The 24122-nt window shown below is 47.4% G+C and overlaps 1 protein-coding gene across 7 annotated transcripts in view; it reads left to right on the forward strand.

Annotated features, from left to right (window-relative positions):
- The window catches only part of PALM2AKAP2 (PALM2 and AKAP2 fusion), a 411865-nt gene that overhangs the window by 197045 nt on the left and 190698 nt on the right, over nt 1-24122 (forward strand). For all 7 annotated transcript variants that reach the window (XM_036022040.1, XM_036022031.1, XM_036022034.1 and 4 more), the window contains exons 5-6: nt 22321-22435; nt 23303-23324. In XM_036022040.1, the coding sequence (XP_035877933.1) occupies nt 22321-22435; nt 23303-23324 (137 nt within the window). The remainder of the gene's footprint in view (nt 1-22320; nt 22436-23302; nt 23325-24122) is intronic.

Below are 24122 nucleotides of genomic sequence, written 5' to 3' on the forward strand. Positions count from 1 at the left end.
CTCGCTTCTCTGGCCTTCTCTCCCATAATTGCCTTCTCCTCCCATCGCCGGCCACCCCAGTCACTCCCTGAAGTTCCCTGGAGGTCTCATGTTCTCTGTGTCAAGTTCTTTGTACAACCTGTCCCATCTGCCAGGAACACTCTTCACCTCCTCTTTACTTGGCTAACTCCCACCGATCCTTCACACCTTGGTTCAAACACCCCAAGCCCTGAACACCGGCTTAACACCCCCTTCCCCCGGTCATTTTTAGCCCAGAACTTGCTGTATTATAGCACACAAGAAGCTGTTTTCTCTGTGTCCTCCCCCAGCCTCAGCATCCTGGAGGCCAAGAGAGTATGGGGTTCACTTCTGTTTTTCCAGATCCTACCACACTGCTCAGTACGAAAGGCTTTTATATGTATTTGCTGGGAGGAGGGAGAAAAGAAAGAAGGCAGCACAGGTGACACACCCTTTGGGTGTAAGTGTAAGATTTCTCTCTGCATAGGCATTTCCAGCTGAAAGGTGAGCCTTTGTCTCCATTCATTTGATTGACATGTAATCATGACATGAACTAATGGAAGGAAATTATTCTCTTGGCACTGCTTTTATTTACCTAGAAGTACGGACAAGTGCTGCTAGGAACAAACATTCATGCTCTCAACTCATTGCTCTGCAGTGGTTGACATAATATTCATTTGGAACAAGATTCTTAAATAGATACTCAATCGAGCATTGTGCATAGCAGTGGGCAAGGTGTGGGGGTTACAGAAAAGGGGTCGGAGTCTTCTCCCTGTCCTTATGGATCCAACAGTCTAGGTTGCTGATGGATAGAATAGCAGGTAACAGGTGCTGAGAGATGCCCTACCTGTTCTGGAGATGGCAGAATTTCCTAGAGAGGAGTGATCATTGAGGACCTGAGGATTGGACTTTTACCCCAGTGGGATTTGGCCAAGATTAATATTTCTAAAATGTATTTATGCATTCAATAAAATGCTTATGGTGGAGACTGTGAGCTAGGTTAAAGATATAGACATCACCTGGCTGGCGTAGCTCAGTGGATTGAGCGCGGGCTGCGAACCAAAGTGTCGCAGATTCGATTCCCAGTCAGAGCACATGCCTGGGTTGCAGGCCATGGTCCCCAGCAACCGCACACTGTTGTTTCTCTCTCTCTCTCTCTATCTCCCTCCCTTCCCTCTCTAAAAAATAAATAAATAAATAATCTTAAAAAAAAAGATATAGACATCAAAATAACCCAATCACTACATTCAAGAGATCTATAATCCACTCAGTTATAATGGGAGACAACTCTTCCAAGTTCTGTAACTTTAGGTATTCAGAGATCTCCTGAAATTTCTGGACTTATGTTTTATTGCTCGTGAATCTCATCATTTGATATTAGAAGATCCCCTTCCAAGAATTATTTCTTACCACCGAGAGAGAGTTAACTTTGACCTCAGCCAGCACATCATGGTCCCAATTCAGAACTTTAATAACTGAATCTTTTAAAGCAGTGATGGTTCCACTTCTAAAAAATATAAGATACTAGGTCAAGTTTAATACACCTTGGTGAATTACAAGGGGAGCCTAGGCTCATGGGAAATGCACTGTGAAGGCTGTGTTGGGACGTGAGCTGCATGGCTGTCCCTGAGAGGGAGCCAATACACATGGATGCCATCAGATAGAACCAGACTGGAAAACAGAGGCCCTTCCTTCCCCCCGGTGAGGGCTTGGCCCCTTCAGCTTCAAATCGGATCCCCATGCTAGCGCTAGACATTTCTGACCGGATGATACAATCGTTAGGAGACTGTGGCCACACACACGTTGGAATGGAGCTACACTGGCACTGTCAGCTGGTCGTCATGGACGCCCCATCTTGACCAAGGTCATTTGGCTCTTCACGGCTCAGCCGCCTGCTGTAAACAGCTGAAGGGGCCTGGCTCCATTTGGACGTTGTCACTGTCTGGTATGTTGTCTCTCCCAGGGAAGGGAGGGAAAGCACAGAAACAGGGAGGTCAGTAAACAGTTGATTGCCATGCTCACGGAGTCACTTTCTTCATCAGGAGCAATGGGCCAGGTGTGGGACGGTCCTTCTGCATAGGACCTGCAGCCTCTTTGAAGACAGAATGATCACAGACCTAACTGCAGAAACAGCTCTGGAGAAATGACCAGAATAGCCGTTTGCAACTAGATCATAGAGAGCTTTGAATGCCAAGCTGAGGGACTTAGAATTTATCCTAGAGGCCAGGGAGCATGACTAAAAGTTTCAGAGTAGGGGAGTTGCAGTAAACCCGGGGATGACGTTAGGGTGCTGGTTCATTGCCCCATATGGAGAAAGCGGGAAATAGAGAAGTCAAGAGTAGACTGGAAACCACCTGAGCAGGTGGCCAGTTTAAGTTGAAGTCGGCAGGGTGGAAGAAGATGCTCTGCCAACAGAGGGTGGTGGATCAGGACACTAGAGAGCAAATAAGACAGATAACTCAACAATCCCAAGATCTGGCCTGGCCCAGAGAAAGAGGCAGGCGGAAGTTGTCCAGGGCTCTGGATAGTTCCTAGGGAGCGGCATTGCTGCACCGTGAAAAAAACCTGCCAGCCTTGGAGTGAGTTCTAGACCTGCTCATCTGTGTCTTTGTTGTTGTTTTTAAAATTCCAGCAGTATCTTGGGCCTGAATAAAGTCCTTCTATGAATGGGGGTTCTTCTTCCTCCGGGGCTCTGAAAGGCTGAGCAGGGACTTTTAAGAGATGCAATGAAAAGATTATGTTCTTTGTCATCAACTCACCTTGGTCTGAAGTCTCAGCTCTGCCCCTCATTAACTGCACGGGACCTTGGGCAAGCCACGTAATCCATCTGTGAAGTGGACTTAACAGTATGCATCTCCTTTGGCTGTTGTGAGGCTTAACTTGGTTAATATATGGAAAGCATCTAAGCAACGCCTGGCACACAAGGGGTTCCCTGCCTGTCAGCATCCTTTTGTCCTTCTCTCCCTGCAGCGGCAGAGAGCTTGTCTTCTGTGGATTTGTTTCTCTCCAGCCAGAGGCAGAGCCTCCATGGGAGGAGGAGATCAGAATAGCAACATCCTTTCATTATGAAGTCAATTCAACCGTCCCTCAGTTTACACAGCACTGAGTCCCTAAAAGGCTGTATGGGAAACCATCATTTTAATGCAGTAAAGTAGCTGGATACCCCAGTAAGCCCTGCTTGTAGGCAGGTGAGATACGCTTTCATGGAAATCTTCTATGTGTGCTGATTCTGTCGAGTTCAATTCATTTGAAGGTGGAGGGCAGGTACGAGCTTATTTAGCTACACAGCTATTCCTTAGCCTGCCCTCAGAGTAGAAGTACCCACGGCCTCATAGCAGGGCCTGCCTCTCCCCAGACACTTATAATGCCCTTGGCCCTGACCGGACTTGGAAATCCAAGGATGCATGTGACTGATGCATCACTCTGGGGGCATCTCCCTGTCCAAAAGGGAACACAGCTGTCCCCTCACCCTGGCCGAGATGGGAGGAGAACATGGCACACCGATGCAAGACCCTGCTCAGTCTCACAGACACCCAGGGTCTGCTTTGGGCTGGGGTTCCTGAAATGGCAAAGGCCCAGCCTCTGCACTTGGAACCTCACAGACTTCATGAACCTCTTCTTGTGCTTGACCCTGTGAGCCAAAGGTCACTCCTGGCCCTTGTTATTGGGTTTCTTGAGGGAAGGACCAGGGACACACACACGTGCTGGAGAAGTGTGCAGAGCCAGACTCAGGGAGGGAGGGAGGCTTTGCAGCAGCATGTCCTGCAGAGCCTCTGCTACTTTGCAGAAGCTGGAAGAGCCATGGGTCATGGGGTCCATGTCAGCCCCGTAACTGACCTTCAGTGGTAGGGCAGACATGTGTGTTGGGAGGAGCTGGCCATACTGAACCACAGGACCACTGGTTGCACTGTTCATAATTGACCTTTTGGGACACCTATTTAATCCATTGATATAATATCTTATATCATGTGGCTCCTATAAAAGCAATGGTCTCAAGGAAGATGGTACCAATACTCCCAGCCATTGCTTCCTGAAGCCTCCAGCCTCTGGATCTTCTCATCCAGTTTCTCTCCCTGTTGTCGAGCATGCAACAGGTTAGGTTCACAGGTTACGAGGCTGGGCTGGAGATTTCTGCAGCCAGCACTAGGCACACGTGCACCGTCACAAGAACACAGGACAAAGCATTCAGAGGCAGGCACGTTTTAACCTTGATCTACTGAGCTCTCTCTGCTGAGGTAACCACATGGGATCTGCAGAACGACAGCAGGTTCCTCCCAGGTGCTTTACCTAAACCCCCAGACAGACCGCCCCAGTTGGTGGAATGTGACTGTACCTGCCACTAGGTGGCCCCCCGCGTGCGCATAAACCTCTTCCACATTGAGAACTGGAACTCGACTTTCTGGATTTTCTTTCCCTGTGCACACGCACACTCTTCCATCATTCTTGAAGCCAATAATCAATTCTTTAATTTTCCTTTTAGCATTTAAATGATAGGACTTATTTAAATTTGTGGGTAATTTGTTTAACATAAAAGTCTGTGGGTGTTCCTTAAATTTTATGGGCCACAAACCACATGATTAAGAAGCTGAATTTGAATTTATTCTATCAAAAGGTATGTTTTGGTTTGTCTTGTACTACATGTGGCATTTAACAGAATCGCCTTTATATTCAATTTTTCTAAAAAAAAACACTAGAAGAGAAAGGAAGAACAAACATTTTGAATAATATTTATGCCACAGCAGGCAGTGTTATGAGAGATTTTAAATATTGACTCAATCTCCATAGCTTTGAATTAGCTCTTCCATATACGTCCTTACAACCATCCTATAAGCAAGGAAACAGACTAAGAAAAGCGAGGAGTTTACGCAGGATTTCAGCCAGGAAGCCACGGGCCGCCAGACCTCCCGGTCCCGGCTGGTTTGCGCTGCCTCCTGCCGCCTGCCTCTGGTCTCAACAACCAGGAGAGGCTCGGCAGAAACCAGAATGCGTGCGTCAGGAAAGGTGATTGGAGTCTGACTTCTCTTTGTCCCTTCCTCTCAATGTTCTTACCTGCAATATAGGAAACAAAAAAACCCCTACCCTAATTGCTGTGAAGGACTTTGTAAGCTCTAAAGCATGACACAAGTGCCTGCTATTTTCATTACTGGGATCATTTGGGTTTTGTGGGAATATGGGAACTCTCGTATCATATGTGCCCCAGGAGGCTTGTGATCCTTCACTATTCACACAAAAGCATGGGATGCCTCTGCGTGAGACCTCCCATTCTGAGGCGCCTGCGCTATTTTAGCAGCAGACCTGGTCTGCCCTGAACTCTGTTGCGGTGGAGCGTTGCAACGAGGTTTCCTTGTGCTCTCAGCAGGTCCTTCTCCCTTAGCCTCAGGATCCAGAAATAATAGACAGGGGTGGGACAACTCCGGGGTGGGACCACAGCTGAACAGGGCAATGGCCACACCAATTCTGCACAAGCCAAACCACCAAGAAGAGGTGGATCTCTTTTAAGGATTGTTATTTTGGAACACAGTGTACTACTATTTCTGTATCCCGTAGCTCCCATTTCTAACGGCCAATCTGATCGTGTCTTCGAGAGAGGTGTTCGGTTAAAAGCACAGGTCTCTGGATGAACTTGAGGGAGATTCTTGTCTGGGTCTGATGGGAGCCACTATTGTCTTGCTCTTGGTCGCCTCTAATTTGGCTTAATCTCTGGCCCAGGCTCTGATCCCTACATCTGAATCATTTTGTATCTGAGGGGTCTCAGTGGTAGGCTCTTTGCATAAGGAAAATGCTGTTTTCCTTCTGCATTTGAAAACCCCAGGAATAGACATCATTCTTGTTCGACTTCTCAAAACACTAAGCTGTTGTAAAACAAAATCGGTGTTGGTAAGTCTATAAATTCATCAGAGAGAATCTTTGTAACTTTACCTTTAGCTCCTAAAGTTTTGGCCTCAAATGCCCATAATTAATGTAGTGAGGGTCACTTTTTCACCCTCTGCAGGGCCTCACTCACAGTAGGACATTGGCTCACTCGGCTGCCTTAAGCCTGGTTTCCCGGAGCTCGGGGCAGGAGGGCTCAAATTCCAAGGCCATTCCATCCCTCCCTGGCCAGCCTCCAGGCCACCAGGGGCAGGCATGAGCCAAGAGCCGGGGGATGGAGCTTCTGCCTCAAAGCCGTGCACCACTGAAGAGGCCCTCACCGGGCCTTCTTGCCGGCATGTTAAAGACCGCATGTCTCTATAGTACAGTAACAGAGAAAAATGACAGGGAGAGGCCAGAGACTCCTGAGAACGTGCCAAAGAGACACCAACAGTGCGAGACCACTTGGCGCCGACAAGCCATGCAGGACCTCGAGGAGGACACAGGGTTCCGTGTAGACTCAGCCCCTGACTGTGAGCCAGAGGCGAAAACGCAGCGCTTGCCCAGACACCGCCATGATCCCTTCGCGGGTTCCTCCAAGGCCCTTCCTGCCGCATCCACGTGAGGGCAGCGACAGAGCTCGCAAGGCTAAGGGCTCCTTTTCCTTGTTGAAGCTCGCAGGTCTGAGATCATTTCAATCCTAGAAACATTTTGCATTAGGGCCTCAATGTTCAAATTCACGTCCTGGCCAACACTTGACCCAGGACCAGCGGTTTTCAACCTTTTTCAGCTCATGACACACACAAACTAATTACTAAAATGCTGCAGCATAGCACCCAAGTATATTTCTTGCCGATCTGACAGAAAATAGGCATACTTTTGATTCATTCACGCTGGATGGCTATTTTGTGTTGGCTGTTACCATTTTTCTAGTTAACAGTCTAGGAGAAAAGAGGGCAGCGCCCCCAGTGAAATAGTCAGATATTGCATGTTTTAAAAATTCTTGTAGCCACAGTGTGCCGTGGCACCGCGATTGAAAACCGCTGCCCTAGGCCTCCAAAGGGAGCAGAAATGGCTGGCTTCGGCCGTGTTTCCTCCCTTTTCCCAGGAAACAGAGCCCTCGGGTGCCTCTACAAACTGGGCAGTCACAGGGAAGTGGTCCAGAGAGAGGCGGGCAGGAGGAAAAGCTGAAGGTCTCCTGGACCTCATACTGATTGTGGCCACCAGGCCAGCTCAGTCCACTTTTGCTTATGGATTCACAATTTCATGTTGCCCTTTTTTTCCTCTCAGTCCAGCCTGTGGGACCACAGCAGCACAAAAGGATTGACTTAGAAAGTCCTCAATGTCATCACAACATAAAAATCAATAAATAGAGCCTTCTTTTTTTGCTTCCCACAATAGGCCACACCGAGCACAGCCTCCTCACCTCTTGCCTCCACAGCTCCAGCTGATCTTCACGCTTCTGTTCTGCACCCCTTTCACGCATCTGCATTATCCTCCACACAGCTGCCAGTGCAGTCTTTCTAGAAGAGAGCCAATCTAGTCACTCCCTTCAAACAAATAAACAGACAGACAGACAGACAAGAAACTTCGATGCTTTCCTGTTGCCTTCAGGACCCAACCTAAACTTACTGTGTCATGTAAGAGCCATCACACCCTGGGCCCTCCCCTCCCCATTACTCCCTTCCCGTTATTCGCACACAAAACAGTCCAGTCCTACAGAGGTCCTCACTCACCCCCTTGAATCTCCTTGCACATTTCGGCCTCAGAGCCCTTTTAGAAGGCCCCCAGCCCCCTCTCTGCTTTGCTTCTCTTTTTCTCAGCCTTCAAGATCCTACTGAAATGTCCCAAGCCCGTAAGGCCCTGCCCTGCTCCCTCCCGGGAGCAGGGTTACTCAAGCTCCGGTCTTTGCATTCCCACAGCATTTTGGACTTGCAGTCTGAGTTCTACTGAGCACTGTTTTGTAATTGTTTATACACCTGCTTTCTCCATCCCATGATGACTTTCCCAAGAGTAGAGACTGGGCAACTGTCACTGTATTAGCTCAGCACATGCTTGATAAGCAGTCAATGTATGATCCAGAATATCTGAAACCTCTCTTCCAAGGCCCAAGAGACCCAAATGCTGTGGTTCCCGCTCTAGCCATCTGGGCCAGGACGCACCCCTTTATTTCATTTCAGGCCCGTTTCTGCCAGCCAGGCGACCGGTCTGTGAGCCTAGTGTACCTTGACCCAAAGCCCTGATGGTAGCCCTGGCCTCCTGAGGGGAAGGGGCAGGGCTTGGTAGCTGCGCCTTTGAGAACACAAGGGGGAACAATAGCAGGAAGCCTTGGAGCGGGAAACAATCAGCGGGCACCGCCCATGTGGAGGAGCTTCCTGATTGGCTTGATTTGCTGGGAGCAGGAACTCTTAGAATAACTTTGGGATTATCCCAGTGGGATGACACATTTCTCCACTAAGGAGGAGCTGTCCTCTGGTCATGCCGTGCGTGGAAAACATGATTAGTAAAAAAAAAAAAAAAGAACCTAAGAGGAAATTCCCTTTAGGAAGATGCGTTTGGATTACCAAGCCTCCCAGCCCCTGCACAGGATCCCCAAGCCAGCCGCCTTCTGAATGTCTACTTCAGGCACAATGGAGCTGTCACCTGTGCCTTCCAGATGGGTAGCGTTCTCCCCTCTGGGGCTTCAAGCCCAGAGGGGCTGTTTATCCTTTGGTGGCCCGTCCAGTGAGCTCCTGGAAGCCCAGGCCGCAGCCACAGGCAAGGGATGCTCCCACTCAGAACCACATTCCTGTGGGTTGAGTGCTGGCTGTGTACAAAGCACTCTTGTAGGCACAGTGGGAACCACAGTAATACCCAGGATACTCTTCCTACTCTCGCAGGGCAGTGGCTTCCAAACCATGTCTTGTTCTGTGCAGAAGCTGAACTGAGGCAGGGATGTTGTGGGAGGGGCTGCCAGTCCACTCACGCCTCAACCACAGCAGCAATATTTGATCAAGATATTTGGAGAAGAAAATCCTACGCTGGAAAGAGGAAATACTGACAACCTTTGGAGTCAGCAGTTTCATTTGCTCCTGGAAGGAGGCAGCACAGGGCAGAATAATGTCCTAGGCTCCAGCAACAGGCGAACCTGGGGTTACATCCCAGCGCTGCTGGGTCACAAGACACCTAACCCCCTCAATCTCAGGTGTGCCATCTATCAAGCGTGGATTATACCAGCAGTTACTATGCAGATTTCAGAGATTGAACAATATCTGCCTGGCTTTTAGCAGACTGTGTAACATCTAATGGTAAATACTCAATAAATGTTAGCTGATTTTTACCACTATGACTGTTGGACATTAAATAATTTTATTCATGAATAACTTATTAAGATACTAACTCAAGTATCTGGAGCGCTCCCTCAGTCTCCCCAGAGTAGTCTCCAATGTGCACCACAGGCAAACATGCTGTCCCCAGTGTGGGCATTTATGAGAGCAGCATCTGAAGCTGTGTGGATGTGCACACACACATGCTCACAGAGGCAGAGGGAAACTCTAACTCAGCAGGAAAGCTATCACCGAGTGCTGGATTTAGGCACAGACAATGAGTAAACAGGGATTTGGGAAAGAGGAATGCATCACATAAACAATTTTCACAATGAGCAATGAAAGCCCAGATGCTTCCGGAGTGAAAGGGTGAACTCAAAAGAGAATCATAGGGTGAACCGAAGTGAACGCTGAGACTATTCATCCTGCTGGCCCAATTCCCGCATATCTGTGTGTTCTCCACCTGTGCTTTTATTCAGGTGATCCCCAGAGTAAATAGCAACAGTGCATTATGCACACCCAAATGCACAGACACAGGGGGTCCGGTGAAATTACATATCTGAGATATTTGGGGGAAAGAGTGAGAAGTCTAGAAAAGATAGCAATTACCTTTGGCATTCCCTGATCTCCAAAAAAACAAGCAATACAAGTTTCTTTTTAATCGGTAGTTTTTACTAAGTCAAGAGTTGCCATAACGTGACTTTGTTTATTTTAAGAATTATATTTGACTGAAGGAATTGTGTCTGTCTTTGAGGTTCCTTCCAAAAGAGAACTATTTCATGCATTCACCGAAACAGTCATTCTTGGGGGTTTTCAATGAGCCAGGTTCCTTGCTAGAAGCAAGCTAGGTAGATGCTTTATCTTTCAAAGAAAGATACAAAAGAGATGGCTGTTAACCTCAAGAGCTCTGCAAATGGGATTTGGGGAGGGAACCCCAAATTCATAAACAAGTGATTAAAATACAATGGGATAAAATTGGTGATGCACTACAGGAGATACGGTCTCAAGAAGGAAGGGCACATTCACGGGAAAGGTATCAGCGGTGGCTTCCAGAAAGAAACAATACCTAAGGAGCTTCTTAAAGAATGAGTACTTAGGAGATGGGAAAGAGGGAGAACCAGGGTGATCCAGGCAGAGGGGGAGGTATGAGCAAAGGCATTTAGGCAAGAAAGAGCACTGTGTGTGCAGGGACCTACAAAGAGCTCATTGTCCCTGGAGGTAAATGAGAGCCTAGAAGTGTGTCAGATTAAGGAGCTTAAAGCATAGACTCTGGAAGGGGTTTTGAGCTTGGTCTTGGATATGTTGGGTTTGAGGTATCTGTGGAGCATCCAGGTGGGGACGTTGAAAATACAATGGTATATAGAAGCTGGAGTTCAAGGAAGAAATGGAAGATACAGGTTGGATAGATGTCAGCATGAAGGTGGGAGTTAAAGCACAAGGCTAGACGTGATTAGCCAGGGTAAAATGTGGAACAAGAACAGTGAACCAAATGAACATTTGATGGAATAGTAGAGAGAAGACCTTATTGAGAATATGGTGTCGTGGGCTCCAAAGGGAAGAAGGAGTGGTCTATAATTTTTTTTTAATGAAATCAGTAGATTCACGCTGAACAGTCTCCATTAGACTTGGCAGGTATGGACTTCAACAAGACCATGTACAACAGAGTGGCAGGGCAAAAGGCAGAGGGGAGTAAGCCAAGGGGTGGTTGGTTTGTGAGGACGTTGAGACAGCAAAAAGCGAATGCTGTTGGGGAAATCTGGAAGAGAAATTCAACAGGAACTTGAACAGGATGCAGGGTCAAGAGAAGTTCACCTATTTTTAGTGTGAGAGAATTGATTCTTTCTTGTGGACTAAAAGGAAGGAGGCATCTTGGAGACAGACTGAAGCTCCGGGGAAGAGGGGGAAACTGATAGAGTGCCATCCCAGAGGACTCTGCGCAAGTTCAGGTGCACAGGCGGAGGCACTGGCCATCAGGGGAGTGTCTGAGCCAGAGGCTGGAGCTAAGAAGGCTGGCTGAGACTTTCTTCCTATAAAAAGAGACATTTCTCGGGAAGGGTTTAAGCTTCTGAGAAGTATACCATTTGAAAGGAGATTATCTCACTTTCCTGGACTCAAAACTCTTCATAATGAAACAGAGTCAAACAAGCATCACACTTCAAGGAATCAAGGCTTAGTGTAAGCTTAGAAATGATTTCCTGTAGCAGCAATCAACTTGCCCAGATTCTGAGGGTACAAGCCATGTGATTCCAGATGGGACAGATAACAAGAAAAGGAGAGAGGGGCTGGTTTCCAGGGGCTAAGGATAATTTATGCAGAGAGAAATGTTCACTCATACATATTTGGGATTACATTTGATTGAACCCATATTGGTAATGAAAAGTGCTACTATGTCCCAGCTATATATTTAGATAAAGATATAAATCAATCTAATATCAATTTTTTTCTCAAGAAGTATATAAATCAGTATATTTTGAGCATAAGTAGCAAAACCAAGCCAAGATTTGAAAAATTACACTTACTATCACCACTTCCAAGCTAGTTTTACTATAGAATCTTTTAAAAGTGTGTTCTTGTTTTAGCTTGCTTTTCATTTTTTTCAACAAATATGTACAGGGAAGTATATGAGGTACAGTAGTAAAATAAAAATATAGCTCTGTCTCTCAGTAAGCCTATACTTGGGAGAGGAGTGTACCTACGAGGGCTAAAAGTGCTGTGGCAATTTGGGAGGAGTGAACACCTTAGGTCAAGGACTTAAGGAAAACATCTCTACTAAACAGACAAGCATTCGGTTGGGTCTTTGTTAGTAGGTGTATTATCAGTAGATGGAGTTGGAAGTGGTGGGTCTTCCTGGCTTTTTCAGGGAACACCAGCAATCTGTTTTGGCTGGAAAACAGGGGAAGGTGTAAGCCTCAGAAAGGGTTAGAGCAGAGCATGGAGGGTGTGAACTTCCAGTTTGAGCAGCTGGATGAAATTCGGGAAGGAGGTGGTGGAGACGAGGGAGAGGATATGAGCTGTATTTTAGGAATTCTTAAAGGGGTCAATCTCTCCTCTGCCATATTTCTGTCTTAGTGATGACGTGGGGGAAAAAATGAAATGAGCTTGAGTTTCCACTGCCCACTCTGCAGTCAAGGAAGATCCTATTCTTTCCTAAGGAGAAGTGGAAATCCTCTGTTTATTTAAGGGCCGATAACCTGTTTTCTCAGTAAAATACCAACCGATCTGCAGTGATTCCCGATGTACTCATCTAAATAAAAGGAAGCTGTCACAAACGAAATTGAGTCACAAACGAAAAATATTTTGGGAGTGCCATAGAAACAAATTCACTATCTTCCCGAAACAATGGAAAGTGAATTTTACAGCATCTGTTTGTAAGAGAACAAACATTATTCTTCCCAAATGCTCTATCTAGAATATAGAGATATTAAGACAGAGATATAGAGATAGAGATACTGAGAGAGAGAAGGCTAAATATTCAAATACTGTAGGGAGGGGTCAGAGACTGAGGTGTCAGGCAGAATTGGGGACCCAGGCAGTGGGAGCTAATGGGACAGCTTCAGAATCCCGCCGCTGTGGGAGTGACTCACCCAGGAGTACTCTCCATTCTCCAGCCACTCCCTCCAGGAGGCAGATTACTGGGCCAGACAGAGTTCAGTCAATCTCAGATAGGTATATTTCCACTCCTTGGTCAGGGGGGTGGGTCCTCTGATCAATAGTTTCACCAGATCCACAAAGAACTCCAGAGAGATTGTTTCCAGATGAAAGAGCTAGATTTTGGCCCTGGCTGGTGTAGCTCAGTGGATTGAGCATGGCTGGGAACCAAGGTGTCCCAGGTTCGATTCCCAGCCAGGGTACATTCCTGGGTTGCAGGCCATAACCCCCAGCAACCGCACATTGATGCCTCTCTCTCTCTCTCTCTCTCCTTCCCTCCCCTCCCTAAAAAATAAATAAATAAAATCTTTTTTAAAAAAGAGCTAGATTTTGGTCCCAAAAGGAGAGTGATGGGGGTTCTGAGCAGGCAAAATCAACAGCTAAGGCCACCTTAGCCTCTGTCACACTTACTTCTGAACCAGATATACTGTGTCTTCCGCTCCCACCATGTAAGTGAAACTTCAGCGTTATGGGTGAGCTCCATAGTAAGTCTCAGGCGTAGGAGTGATTAGCTCACTGCGCTGCAAGGCTGGACAGGTATTTAAAGCATGTGGACAGTCCAGTCTTGGTCCTTTCTGGTGTTAATTTAGCTAGCAAAGGCTCCTGGAGTCAGATCAACACAAACATCCCAGTCACAGCACACAAAAAAGATGCTACGACATGGATGACTGGCACTGTGCAAAGATAAGGAGCTTCCCTGCTGAGATTGGAGGTGGGGCAGGGCTTGGAGGTGGGATGGAGGTGAAGTGCAGCTCCAGCTGAGCCCCATTTATCAGAGTTGATTAGCGGTACTGAATTCCAAACTTTGCAGTCGCTCATTTTTGCTTCTGCTTCTGCTGAGTCATGACTGCAGCTCTGAGCTGTGATTAACGATGGCCCCTTATCCTCAGCATATTTCTAAGAGCGTTCATCAAAATTTAACGACATGTGGCAGATGTCTTGCATTATTAGGATTAGAAGTAGACATAAGTAACAGAGACCCTCACAGCAACACTAGCTGCAAGAAGATGTTAATTGTCCCTGAAGTAAAAATCCACCAGTAGGCAGTCAAGAGCCATCCAGCAGCTGTTCTCTGTGAATTCTCAGGGACCCAGGCTTCTTCCAGCTTGTCCCTCTCCTGTTTTTGTCCTCAGAGCCCAAAGTAGCAATTAGAGTTCTACTTGCACTCCTGTGTATTTCAGGTAGAAGGATGAAGGAAGGGCTGAAGAAGAAAGGTCTAAAGAAGATTCTAGAAGCTGGCCCACAATGCTTTCATGCATAGCCCTTTGGACAGCGTGGCTGCAGAAGATGCTGAGAAATGTGGACATTTTGTGTGGCCACACGCACAGCTAACCCTTGGGGACTGTGGCGCTGTGAAAGAAGGGGAGGGTGGACATTGATAGACACCTGGTGGTCTCTTCCATGTTCCCTTGTACGGGATGCATAAACATGTGGGCAACTCTCCTCTCCCTGGAGAAGCAAACCTTCCTCCTGAAGTTCTTGTTTTGGCAAGTTGGCCAGTCGCACACCCCACTTGACTGCTCAACTATGAAATTACAGTTCCAGAGAAAAGAACAGGTCTGAACTCAGCACCTCTAGCCCATCCGTCAGCATCTCCTTCGTTCTGGGAGAATTTACTGAGACTCAAATGCATGTCCACTGAGCTCTTCACAGTTGACATGTGTAACCCCAGCCCATATCCCTCAGTAGTGAGGAAAGTCGTCAAAGCTCTCTCCGTTGTCAGGAATAGGTTAGTCTTGCTCAGAGCTTGCTCAGAAATATACTTAAGGGGCTGAGGATTTTGTGAACATTTCTTTGCTCTGCTTCTGGCTTCAGGTTTTAGTCAGTGCTGAGTTCATTCCATGAGGAAGCTGGAAGTCCCCCTTCCTCTTGATCATCCTGTCCCTTTCCTTTTTCACTCTTTCTCTCTCCCCCTGCCCCAGTTCTAATCCTGGGCCCCAGTTCACACTGCCCAGGCTCCCTACTGGGTAGTAAGTTCATACTGGGTCTTCCCATTTCCAAGAATGGAGGTCCTACAAGTCCTGGTATTTGCTAAACTTGACCTGTACACTTTCAAGGGGTAGAACTCAGACAGTTAGTAAAAGCTACAGGGAAATGCACTTTGCCCGAATCTGTAAGCAAGCATTCTCATGGCCAGCGCTATTCAGAGAGGGAATGGGCTGCCTTGGGAGGTGGTGAGTTTCCCATGCGTGGAGGATTTCAAGCAGAGGTAGGGTGACTGCTGGGTGGAGTACAGCTCAGGGGCTTCGTGTTTCTGAAAAGCAATTAGATTAAGTGGCTTCTACTTCTAGCCTGACCTTCTGTGGTTCTGTGAGCACACTGTATCACACTATACATTCTTGAGGAAATAAGGGAGGAAAGGACTAGTATAGGGAGGTATTTGAAAGTAGTGGCAAAAAAAAATAAATAAATAAAATACTGGTTCTCTAGTACCAGGACTCCAATCCTGGTCCCCTCATTATCTTTGTGACCCTGGGCAAATCAGTGACCTCTCTGCATCTCAGTTCTTTTATCTATGTAATGTGAGTTAAAGGTTTTCTTAATTCATAGGATATTGTAAAGGTTAAGTATCAGAATGCATGTAAAATATTTAGAACGGTACCTAGCACACAGTAAGCTCTCAGTAATCCTAGTCATATTTTTGCGGCCTCTGTACAAGCCATATATACATAACAAAAACAATATTAAAATTATTATTATAATTAATATTGTCATTATTGATGGAGAAGGAAAAATGAAGCACACCCGAGTTTACAGGCAAAGCCCTCTCCAAACAAACCCAGTAAGACTACTGAAAACCCAGTCTGTATTAGTCTGTGCTCATTTGTATTCAGCTGAGAGAAGCCTGCACACAGGAAAAATGTATTGGCCCCCTAGGTAAAATGGCTTAAAGTGTGCGTATAGCAGAGGATCATGGGAGGCAGTAGGTGGAGAATCAGTGGCCCAGGGCCTCTCTCAGTCAGCCTCTCTTGTTCTCTTCTCTCTTTATTTGAGCCTTGTTTTCTCCCACTGTGGAGGAGAGAAGAAGGCAGGCTCCCAGCAGGGCCTGGAAGGCCAGGTATTTCTGGTCCAGGTAAGGCACAGCAGAATGCAAGCGCACAGGAGCTATGGTGGGAGGGACAGGAATGTCGGGGATCTCTCTGAGGCAACATGCTGAGCGGTGCCAACTGGAGGGTTCAGCGTGCAGTGATTGGAAAGGCCATGCAAGGCCACATGCCCCTGGGTGAGAGTAGGGACACAGGATATTCTTGGCCTGGGCCCATGTGGTCTCCTCTGCCCGACACATTTTCTTCTCTTTTCCACCTGGTGAATGCATTCTTCAAGGCCCAGCTAACATCTCACCTATTCAGTGGAGCTCTTCTCACCACCTTGTGTCAGCTGGAAACCGCATTCATCTGGGATCACAACAGTGGCTTAAATTCATAACAAGAAACCTGGAGCCAACAATCCAGAGCCGCTGCAGTCACTCCTAGATGCCACCGAGAACCCAGGCAATTCCTCTCTTCCTGCACACTCAGCCACCCTTAGCATACTCTTGCCCCCATGGACACCAGATTGCTGTTTCACCTCTAGCAGCATCTTCCTTATGGTGGGCAGAGTAATGGACCCCCAAAGATATCCACAACCTGATCCCCAGAAGCTGCAAATACTGGCAAAAGGGAATTAAAATTACATATGGAATTAAGGTCTCCAAAATAGCTGGATTCAATATAGGGAGCTTATTATCCTGGATTATAAGGGCCCAGTGTGAGCATAAGGATCATTAAAGTGGAAGGGGGAAGCAACGGAAGAGAGTCAGAGGGAGATGGGACTGGGGAAGAATGGTCACAGAGATGCATCATTGCTGGTTTTGAAAATGAAGGAACGGGGCCACCAGGCAAAGTACGTGGGCAGCCTCTGGGAGCTAGAAAAGCAAGGAAACACATTCTCTCCGAGAGCCTCCAGAAGGGAACACAACCCTGCCAACTCCTTGAGTTTAGTCTGGTGACACCCATGTCAGACTTATGACCACAGAAATGCGACATGGTAAGTTTACGTTGTTGTAAGCCACTGCATCTGTGGTCGTTGTCATAGCAGCAATTGGAAACTAATACATCACTCTAGCACCAGATCCCTGCAGGTAGGAAGAAGGGAAGGGACAAAAGACAAATGCCACTGAAGTCAACCCTCTCCTTTTAAGGAGCTTTTCCAGAAGCCTCCCCCAACAGTTTTTACTTGCATCTCATTGGTCAGGGCTACCCTGCAGCCACCCTTGTCTGTAATGGAAGCTGGGATGGGGACATGTTCAGGTGAGCACATTGCCACCCAGCTAAATAAGGATTCCGTTAGCATGGAGGAAGGGGAGGATAGATACCAGGCGGGCAGCAGGCCACACTCCCAGGCAGAGCTGATGCTTCCACAACACGTCCTTCTCTCCTTTATGATGGCTCCTTTGGGGTTGCAGTATGATTTATGTGTTTAACTGGCTGTCCTCTTCACTTGACCAAGAACGCTCACACGCAGTCCCTGTGGCTGATTTAGCTCCCTGTCCCTGGTCCTTAACACAGTGCTTGACAGAGAGAGGTGTTTGCAAAAAGCTGGATGGATGGGTGCGTAAATGGATTTTGAAGTGAGAGAATAACCGATGCATTTCCTAGAGCCATAGATGCTTTGTATTTCCTGTGCGGAAGGTCTATTGGGGTTAGGTAGACTTTACGAGACCATTCGGCCATGCTTGCAACTTCATCTCCAGTAAATTAAACCTGCACAGCTGCAGTGTGTCACCTTTCCTTACCACCTATTACCATCCGCTGTTTGCTCAGAAGAGACAGAGCAAGCCAGTCAGAGGCTGCTATGTGCACCTGTCTCAGCCTAACGAGTCTCTATTAACCTTGTGTATAAATTACACTTCCTGCCCATTCTTTATTTTTAGCTCAGCAATATCCTCCTTGGCTCCTCCAGGGAAGCCTGCATTAGATTTCAGTCATGAAACTACAAAACACTGGCATTTCTAGCCTTGCTGGAGTGACTCTTATTAACCCATGACACTATTTTCTGGGCTGCTCCTCGGGAAGACTTGGGTTTCCCAAAGAAAAATACTGCCTTGGGCCATCCAGCACTAGCAGGACCTGACCCAAGCCCACATGAGTGTTTGTAGAGAAATCTGTTAATTGGTCTGAGCTACTTAGACTTATATACACTGTCAATTTCCCGCATTCATTTCCTTCAGGTGAAACTTAGTTGTTCTTATCTCAAAAGTCTAGTTTGGTTGCTTTTTCTCCCCCCCCCCCCCCCCCCGCCCCGTCTCTCTGTTCCTTCTCAGTTACGCAGTATCTTGACCCAAATCTTTAGCACTTGAACTATATAGCTGAGAGCCCTGAAACCCATAGGGCTGGCACAGTGGGGCATCAGGTCACAGAATTCTTAACCACTCAGGGCAGCTTCACCCAAAGAAAGAAGCAAGTTACTTGGAGTCAGCTGTTGGGTTTTTTTTTTAAGTAAACCACAATCTTATTTTTATGTTAGAGTCCCTTGTAGTGATCTCTCCCTCCAAGTCCAGCCAAACACACTGCATTAATATTGGTTGAATTGACTGCAAATCGACGTTGGAGTGGACCCATTTAACCCCTCACTTGCCATGAGGAGCTGAGGCCCTGGCTCCCTTCCTGTGCCACAGCCTGTGAAAGGTTTTTAAAATGAGAACATGTTGAACACAATTAAAATCACCCAATATTCCGTTACCCAGACACAATTGCCACTGATATCTTCCTAATTTCTCAATTTCAGTCCTCATAAAGGGCTGCCCTGTATGTTTCCAGATTTCTCTGAGGGTTGGGGGAAGTAGGGCAAGGGTAGCTTATATTCTTTCCAATCTTTTATCTTTGGATGTTACTGGTACATCTATATATCTATCTATACATAATTAGGATACACACACACACATGTATATATACACACATATATATAAAAATAAATAAGCCCTGGCTGGCGTAGCTCAGTGGATTGAGCACAGGCTGGGAACCAAAGTGTCCCAGGTTCGATTCCCTGCCAGGGTACATGCCTGGGTTGCAGGCCATAAACCCCAGCAACCGCACATTGATGTTTCTCTCTCTCTCTCTCTCTCTATCTCCCTCCCTTCTCTCTCTAAAAATAAATAAATAAAATCTTTAAAAAATAAATAAAAAATAAATAATATATTCCTATAATAGACTATTTGAGCTGTATCAGCTGTTGTCACAATAGTACTTTATGACAAAACACCCTCAAACTCAGTGGTTTCAAACAACAATCATTTATTCCCATTCATACTTCTGTGAATATTGCTGATCGAGCCTGGGCTCAGCTGAGCAGCGCTGATGTGAGGTACAGGCCCAAAGGGGCGTGGCTCCTGACTCTAGGTTGGGCTGCAGTCCGCTGCCCATGTATTCTTTCAGGGCCGCAAACGGAAGGGACAGCAGTTACCCAGAGAAGCCCTTCAATGTTGCTGGCAGAGGCACAAGAGGACAAGCCCAATCGGCAAACACATTTCAGGCCTGTGCTTGTGTTGTGTCTGCTAACGTCCCATTGGCTAAAGCCGGTCACGTTGCTGAGCCCCAAGTCAAGGGGCAGGGAAGTATGTCTGCATGCCATGAGGCCAAAGCAAATCGTGTGGCCAAGACCAACATCAGTGGGTCAACAGATATACCCTTTCAATGGTGGTGGAGGAGGAAGGGAAGGAATATATTGGAGAGCAGCAGAATCTACCCAAATACCTGCTGAGGTCCTCTGTCCATTGAGATTCAGAAGAAATCTGCTCAGAACCCACTTGGCCAGGACAATCATCCAGTATTTTCAGGAAACTTCTAGCCCAGAGCTCCTTTACCCATTGAATTAGTTCTGGATCATTCAACTCTTTCATGTGTGTTACCCCTATTCTGCATGCCTATCCCTTTTCTAGTTTCCCACCAAAGTCATTTACACAGATGTGTGTAGAAGGTTTTGCTGAACATTTGCAGTGGCAAAGGAGTTTATGTCTTTTTCTTTAATGTCTGTGTTGCTTGCCCCTGCCTTCTCTAAATCCTGTTTGCACCCCAGGCCACACGCAGCCTCTCCCAAGCCAAAGCTTGCGGAAGACTTTGCCCTGGTTTCAGAAATCCTGAAGGTCTCACCTGGGTTGAACCGTGGCTTTTTGCAGCTTGGTTCAGCTCCCTTCATTCACTCAACATACTTGTATTGAGCATTTGTGCTCCCTCCATGAAGAATTTATAATCTAGTAGAGAAAATTAATAATTTATGTATGTTCTAGCACATAGAGTTTCTAGAGTTACTAAACCTCAGCACTATTGATATTTGGGGCCAGATAAGTCTGTGTTGTGGGGGTCGTCCTGGGCATTGCAGGATATTTAGCAACATCTCTGATCTCTACCCACTAGATGCCCAGAGCACCCACTCCGTTCTCCTTGAATTATAGCTAACCGAAGTACCTCCAGACATTGCCAAGTATCTCCTAGGGGACAAAAAGTCACCCTGGTTAAGAACCACTGCTCTCCTGGCTGGCGTAGCTCAGTGGATTGAGCACGGGCTGCGAACCAAAGTGTCGCAGGTTTGATTCTCAGTCAGGGTACATGCCTGGGTTGCAGGCCATAACTCCCAGCAACCACACGTTGATGTTTCTCTCTCTCTTTCTCCCTCCCTTCCTTCTCTAAAAATAAATAAATAAAATCTTTTTTAAAAAAAGAACCACTGCTCTAGCATACAGTAGCCTTGATAAGCCCTTTGGTAAACCAAATTAATGTGCTAATAAGTGTTCAGAGGAGGTGGTGTTATTTCCTAGTGGTGAATCTATGAAAGCCTCATGGAGTGGGTGGTATCTGAGCAGAGACTTAAAAATGGTTAGGGTTTTGAGATGGGTTTCTTGGAGGAGGGGAAAATGTGGGACACAGATGGGAGAATAAGGATTAGCTCTGTGTGACGAAAGTGTAAGTGAAATAGGCGTGTTGGTAAGGGCGGAGACCATCTAGGTACTAGCCTCCCAGTGCCTAGGGCATGATAAGTAAGTGTAAGGACTTCACTTTTACTGTGAGTGAAGTGATAAGAATATCTGAAAGTGTATTCATTGGGAGGGGTGCCTTTTTGCATAGGGTTTGTCTGCATAACACAAAGTAATTGCTGCAAAGTCTCATCCATCCAGAAGCTATTTTTTTTTCTGATGCCCGGGAAGGAAACAGACAAGGTCTCAGAGGGTACAGCACATCCCTAAGTAGATCCGTGCCTGTATCTCGGTGTGGCTCACTCCCCCGAAGACCTCACTCTGCACTCTTAACTTTAGGCCTTAGACAGACAGACCTGGTTAGCCTGTCCCCAGGGGCAGATTGGCAGATGGAAAGGGAGGTGGGGGAGGGAGAGGACTGATATAGGCAGGCACAGACCCCGCAGCAAAGCTTCTAGCGTGACAGAGGGGAAAGAGACCGAAAGCAAAATGGAACGAATGCATGAACAAATAAATTCAGATCAAATATTTCAGGAGGCACAATAGTCTGCAGTCCTTTCGGCAGGGAGCGTCCGTCCCTTCGTAAGCACAGAGGCATTGCTGCATAACACGGCCACCCCAGTACGCAGCATACTCAAAGCTTGCTCAAAGCTTACCAAGGCAGGAATACGTGACCTACTACTGTAGGGCCCAGAGGGTAAGAGTTTAGCACGATGGTCAGGCACAGGGGCTAGAGTTAGCCAGGGTGTCTAACCCTTGCTTTGAGGCTCTGCCACAGTAGGCTAATCCCTTGTCAAGCCCCGATGATCTCATCTGTGAAATAAAATAAGCCATGTGAAGTCTTAGCTCAGTTCCTGGCACAGGCCGAGTGCTCAATAAAGTGAATTTATGACTATCATTTCATTGCAAGAATGCAGCTGCTGAGACTTCCCCCATATTATAACTGTCGCTGCTGTTCTGGAATATTCCCAGAGTCTCCAGGCAGCGCTGAAAATTCCCTTTGGGGAACTATATATTTGATGGCTGTGAGAACTGAGGAAAGTTCCAGAAGAGTGGGGGCTCTTGTGTCCGTCCAATGCAGCTCCCTCTTTTGGAAGGTTGAGGAAAATGACAGCAGGCTTGCAAGGGTAGTGACCACCAGCCATTTCTCGGTGGCCATAAGATGCACTCTTCACCCTTTGGCCAACGTGATAGAAGGGCAGTTACCCCGGGACAGCCAGGAGAACACGAAGGTCTGTTTCCCTTCAGACCTAAGGCCCTCTGCTATGTAAAAATATCTGCCTCCGAATTAAGAATGCTCACACTGAGCTGGAGAGGAGACGGCAGCACGTACCGTGGAGCAGCGGCGGTGCACCAGTGGCTGTAGCTCTGGGCTGTTTTCCTCCGACCAGCTCCTGCTCAGTGGTCAAGTTGAAAACACAGGATGCTCTGTAATGTAGAACCTTGGCCTGGGACCTCAGCACAAGGTAAAACGGAGCCCGGCAGGAAGCCACCCCCCAGGAAGGAGCTGCTCTCTGGCCCCACGGTGGCAGGACAATAAAGCAACCTGTCCTCTGTTTGTGTGTTTTCCAGGCTGGAGCAGGAAATCCAAGCACTAGAAAGTGAAGAGTCCCAGATTTCGGCCAAAGAGCAGATCATCCTAGAGAAACTGAAGGAGACGGAGAAATCCTTCAAGGACTTTCAGAAGGTGAAGGGAACAACTGTGATTTCTCTAAATGATACCCACAGGGGAGTGAGCACCAGCAAAATGGTGCCAAGCGGAGAAAAGGCCAGTTGGTACTGATGACAAGGCTGAGCCACTCACTCCGGGAATGAGGCGCAGGCGTGTGAGGCCAGCGCCGTCTCTGGAGCTGAGCGTGGCCTGGCTTCTGGGACCACCTGGCCGGCCGGGGAGGCACGGAGAAGAGTCATTACATTAATCCCGTCCACCTAGTGTCCAAACTATTTATATGTGTAATGCCTGAAAAGTCATCTTCTATGGACTCTAGAATCTGAAAACCAATTCTTATTAAGTGGCTTTAATGTAAGTCTTTCTATTATAAAAAGGCCAGAGGTGAGGCAAGAACATATGAAACGGACATGAACTTGAAAAGCAAGTGTAGATACATGAGATTTTACCGTGTTGGAAAACAGGGGGTGCCACGTAGCAAAGAGGAGAGAGCCCGTACAGCCAGGAGGCCCAGAGTGTCTCAGGACCTCGTGTCCATTTCATAACTCCTGCTTCCTCCAGTACCCATCAGCCACAGGAAACCAACCTAAGCAAATTAATTTTAAGATTGGATTTCCTGATATCACTTCTCCAGCACAAACAAGGGTATTTGCTAGATAATCGAAATAAATCTCTACCGGGAGGAAGATGGTAGACGGTGGGAACAGTAAACCTTTCCCTGAAATTTGGGGATCCCAAAAATGTTCCAGAAGAAAAGAGAGCCCTGGGTTTGCCCATCACAGTGGAAACGGGGGCCTGGGCCTGGGGGAGAAAGACGGGTTGCATGAAGGAGGGATGGTCGCCCTGCCTGTGTAGTAACACTCTGCCCTGCTTTTGTCTCCACAGAGCTTCTCCAATACGGATGGAGGTAAGTGTGAGTGCTCCCTGCCCGTAGATTAATGTTTCCATCCTGGTCAGCTTAGCTTCATTAACACAGGCTCATCAGGAGATGCGGTGTGTTGGTTTGCAAGGGCATCAGAAAGAGAGAGCCGCACTGTTCCCAGGGCACGGAGGGGGCCCACACATCCTGAGCCTTCTCTGCCTCTCTTCTGCAAGGACTGTCTCTCGACTCCCTGCTTCTAGTCTCATACAGCTCGCCTGGCTCTTCCCTGTCCCATCCGTACCCCAAAGTTCACGATTTGGATCTTCCTTGAAAGGTGATCAGCAAAGACTGTTAACACGGGGGACCAGATCTCAGGCCGGAAGGAGCTCATTTGTCCTGGTGGCTATCGTAGGTCTCCAAGGTCACAACACACATTAGAAGGCCATTATCTGGTGTTTAGGAAACCGTTCTAAGGCCTCTGGTTTTTCTTCGATTCAGGAAACTGCAGTTTCTCCAGCCTTCCAGGAGGGCAGGACTGGGCAGAACCTTCCTCCCTGAGGGGTGTAGTTGGCCTGAGCACATGAAGTGTGGGAACAGTGGGAGCGGGGCCCCTGGCTTCCTGTCCCCGTCCTGGCAGGAGGGGCCTTCCTCCTGCTCTCCCTCCCCTTCCTTGGCCTACTCCACCCCCTGCCGTCCGCTCTCCTCACCTAGGGCCGTGGGGATGAACTTGGGATTGTGCGCCTCTCACTCTTCACCTTGTTCCCCTAATCTCAGTTAGCTGCAAATGCAGGAAGACCACTCATTTCCCGCTTTCACTCTGGCCCTCAGCTAGACCTGCTTCAG

Source organism: Phyllostomus discolor, chromosome 3, assembly GCF_004126475.2.
Source record: "Phyllostomus discolor isolate MPI-MPIP mPhyDis1 chromosome 3, mPhyDis1.pri.v3, whole genome shotgun sequence".
Classification (NCBI taxonomy): domain Eukaryota; kingdom Metazoa; phylum Chordata; class Mammalia; order Chiroptera; family Phyllostomidae; genus Phyllostomus; species Phyllostomus discolor.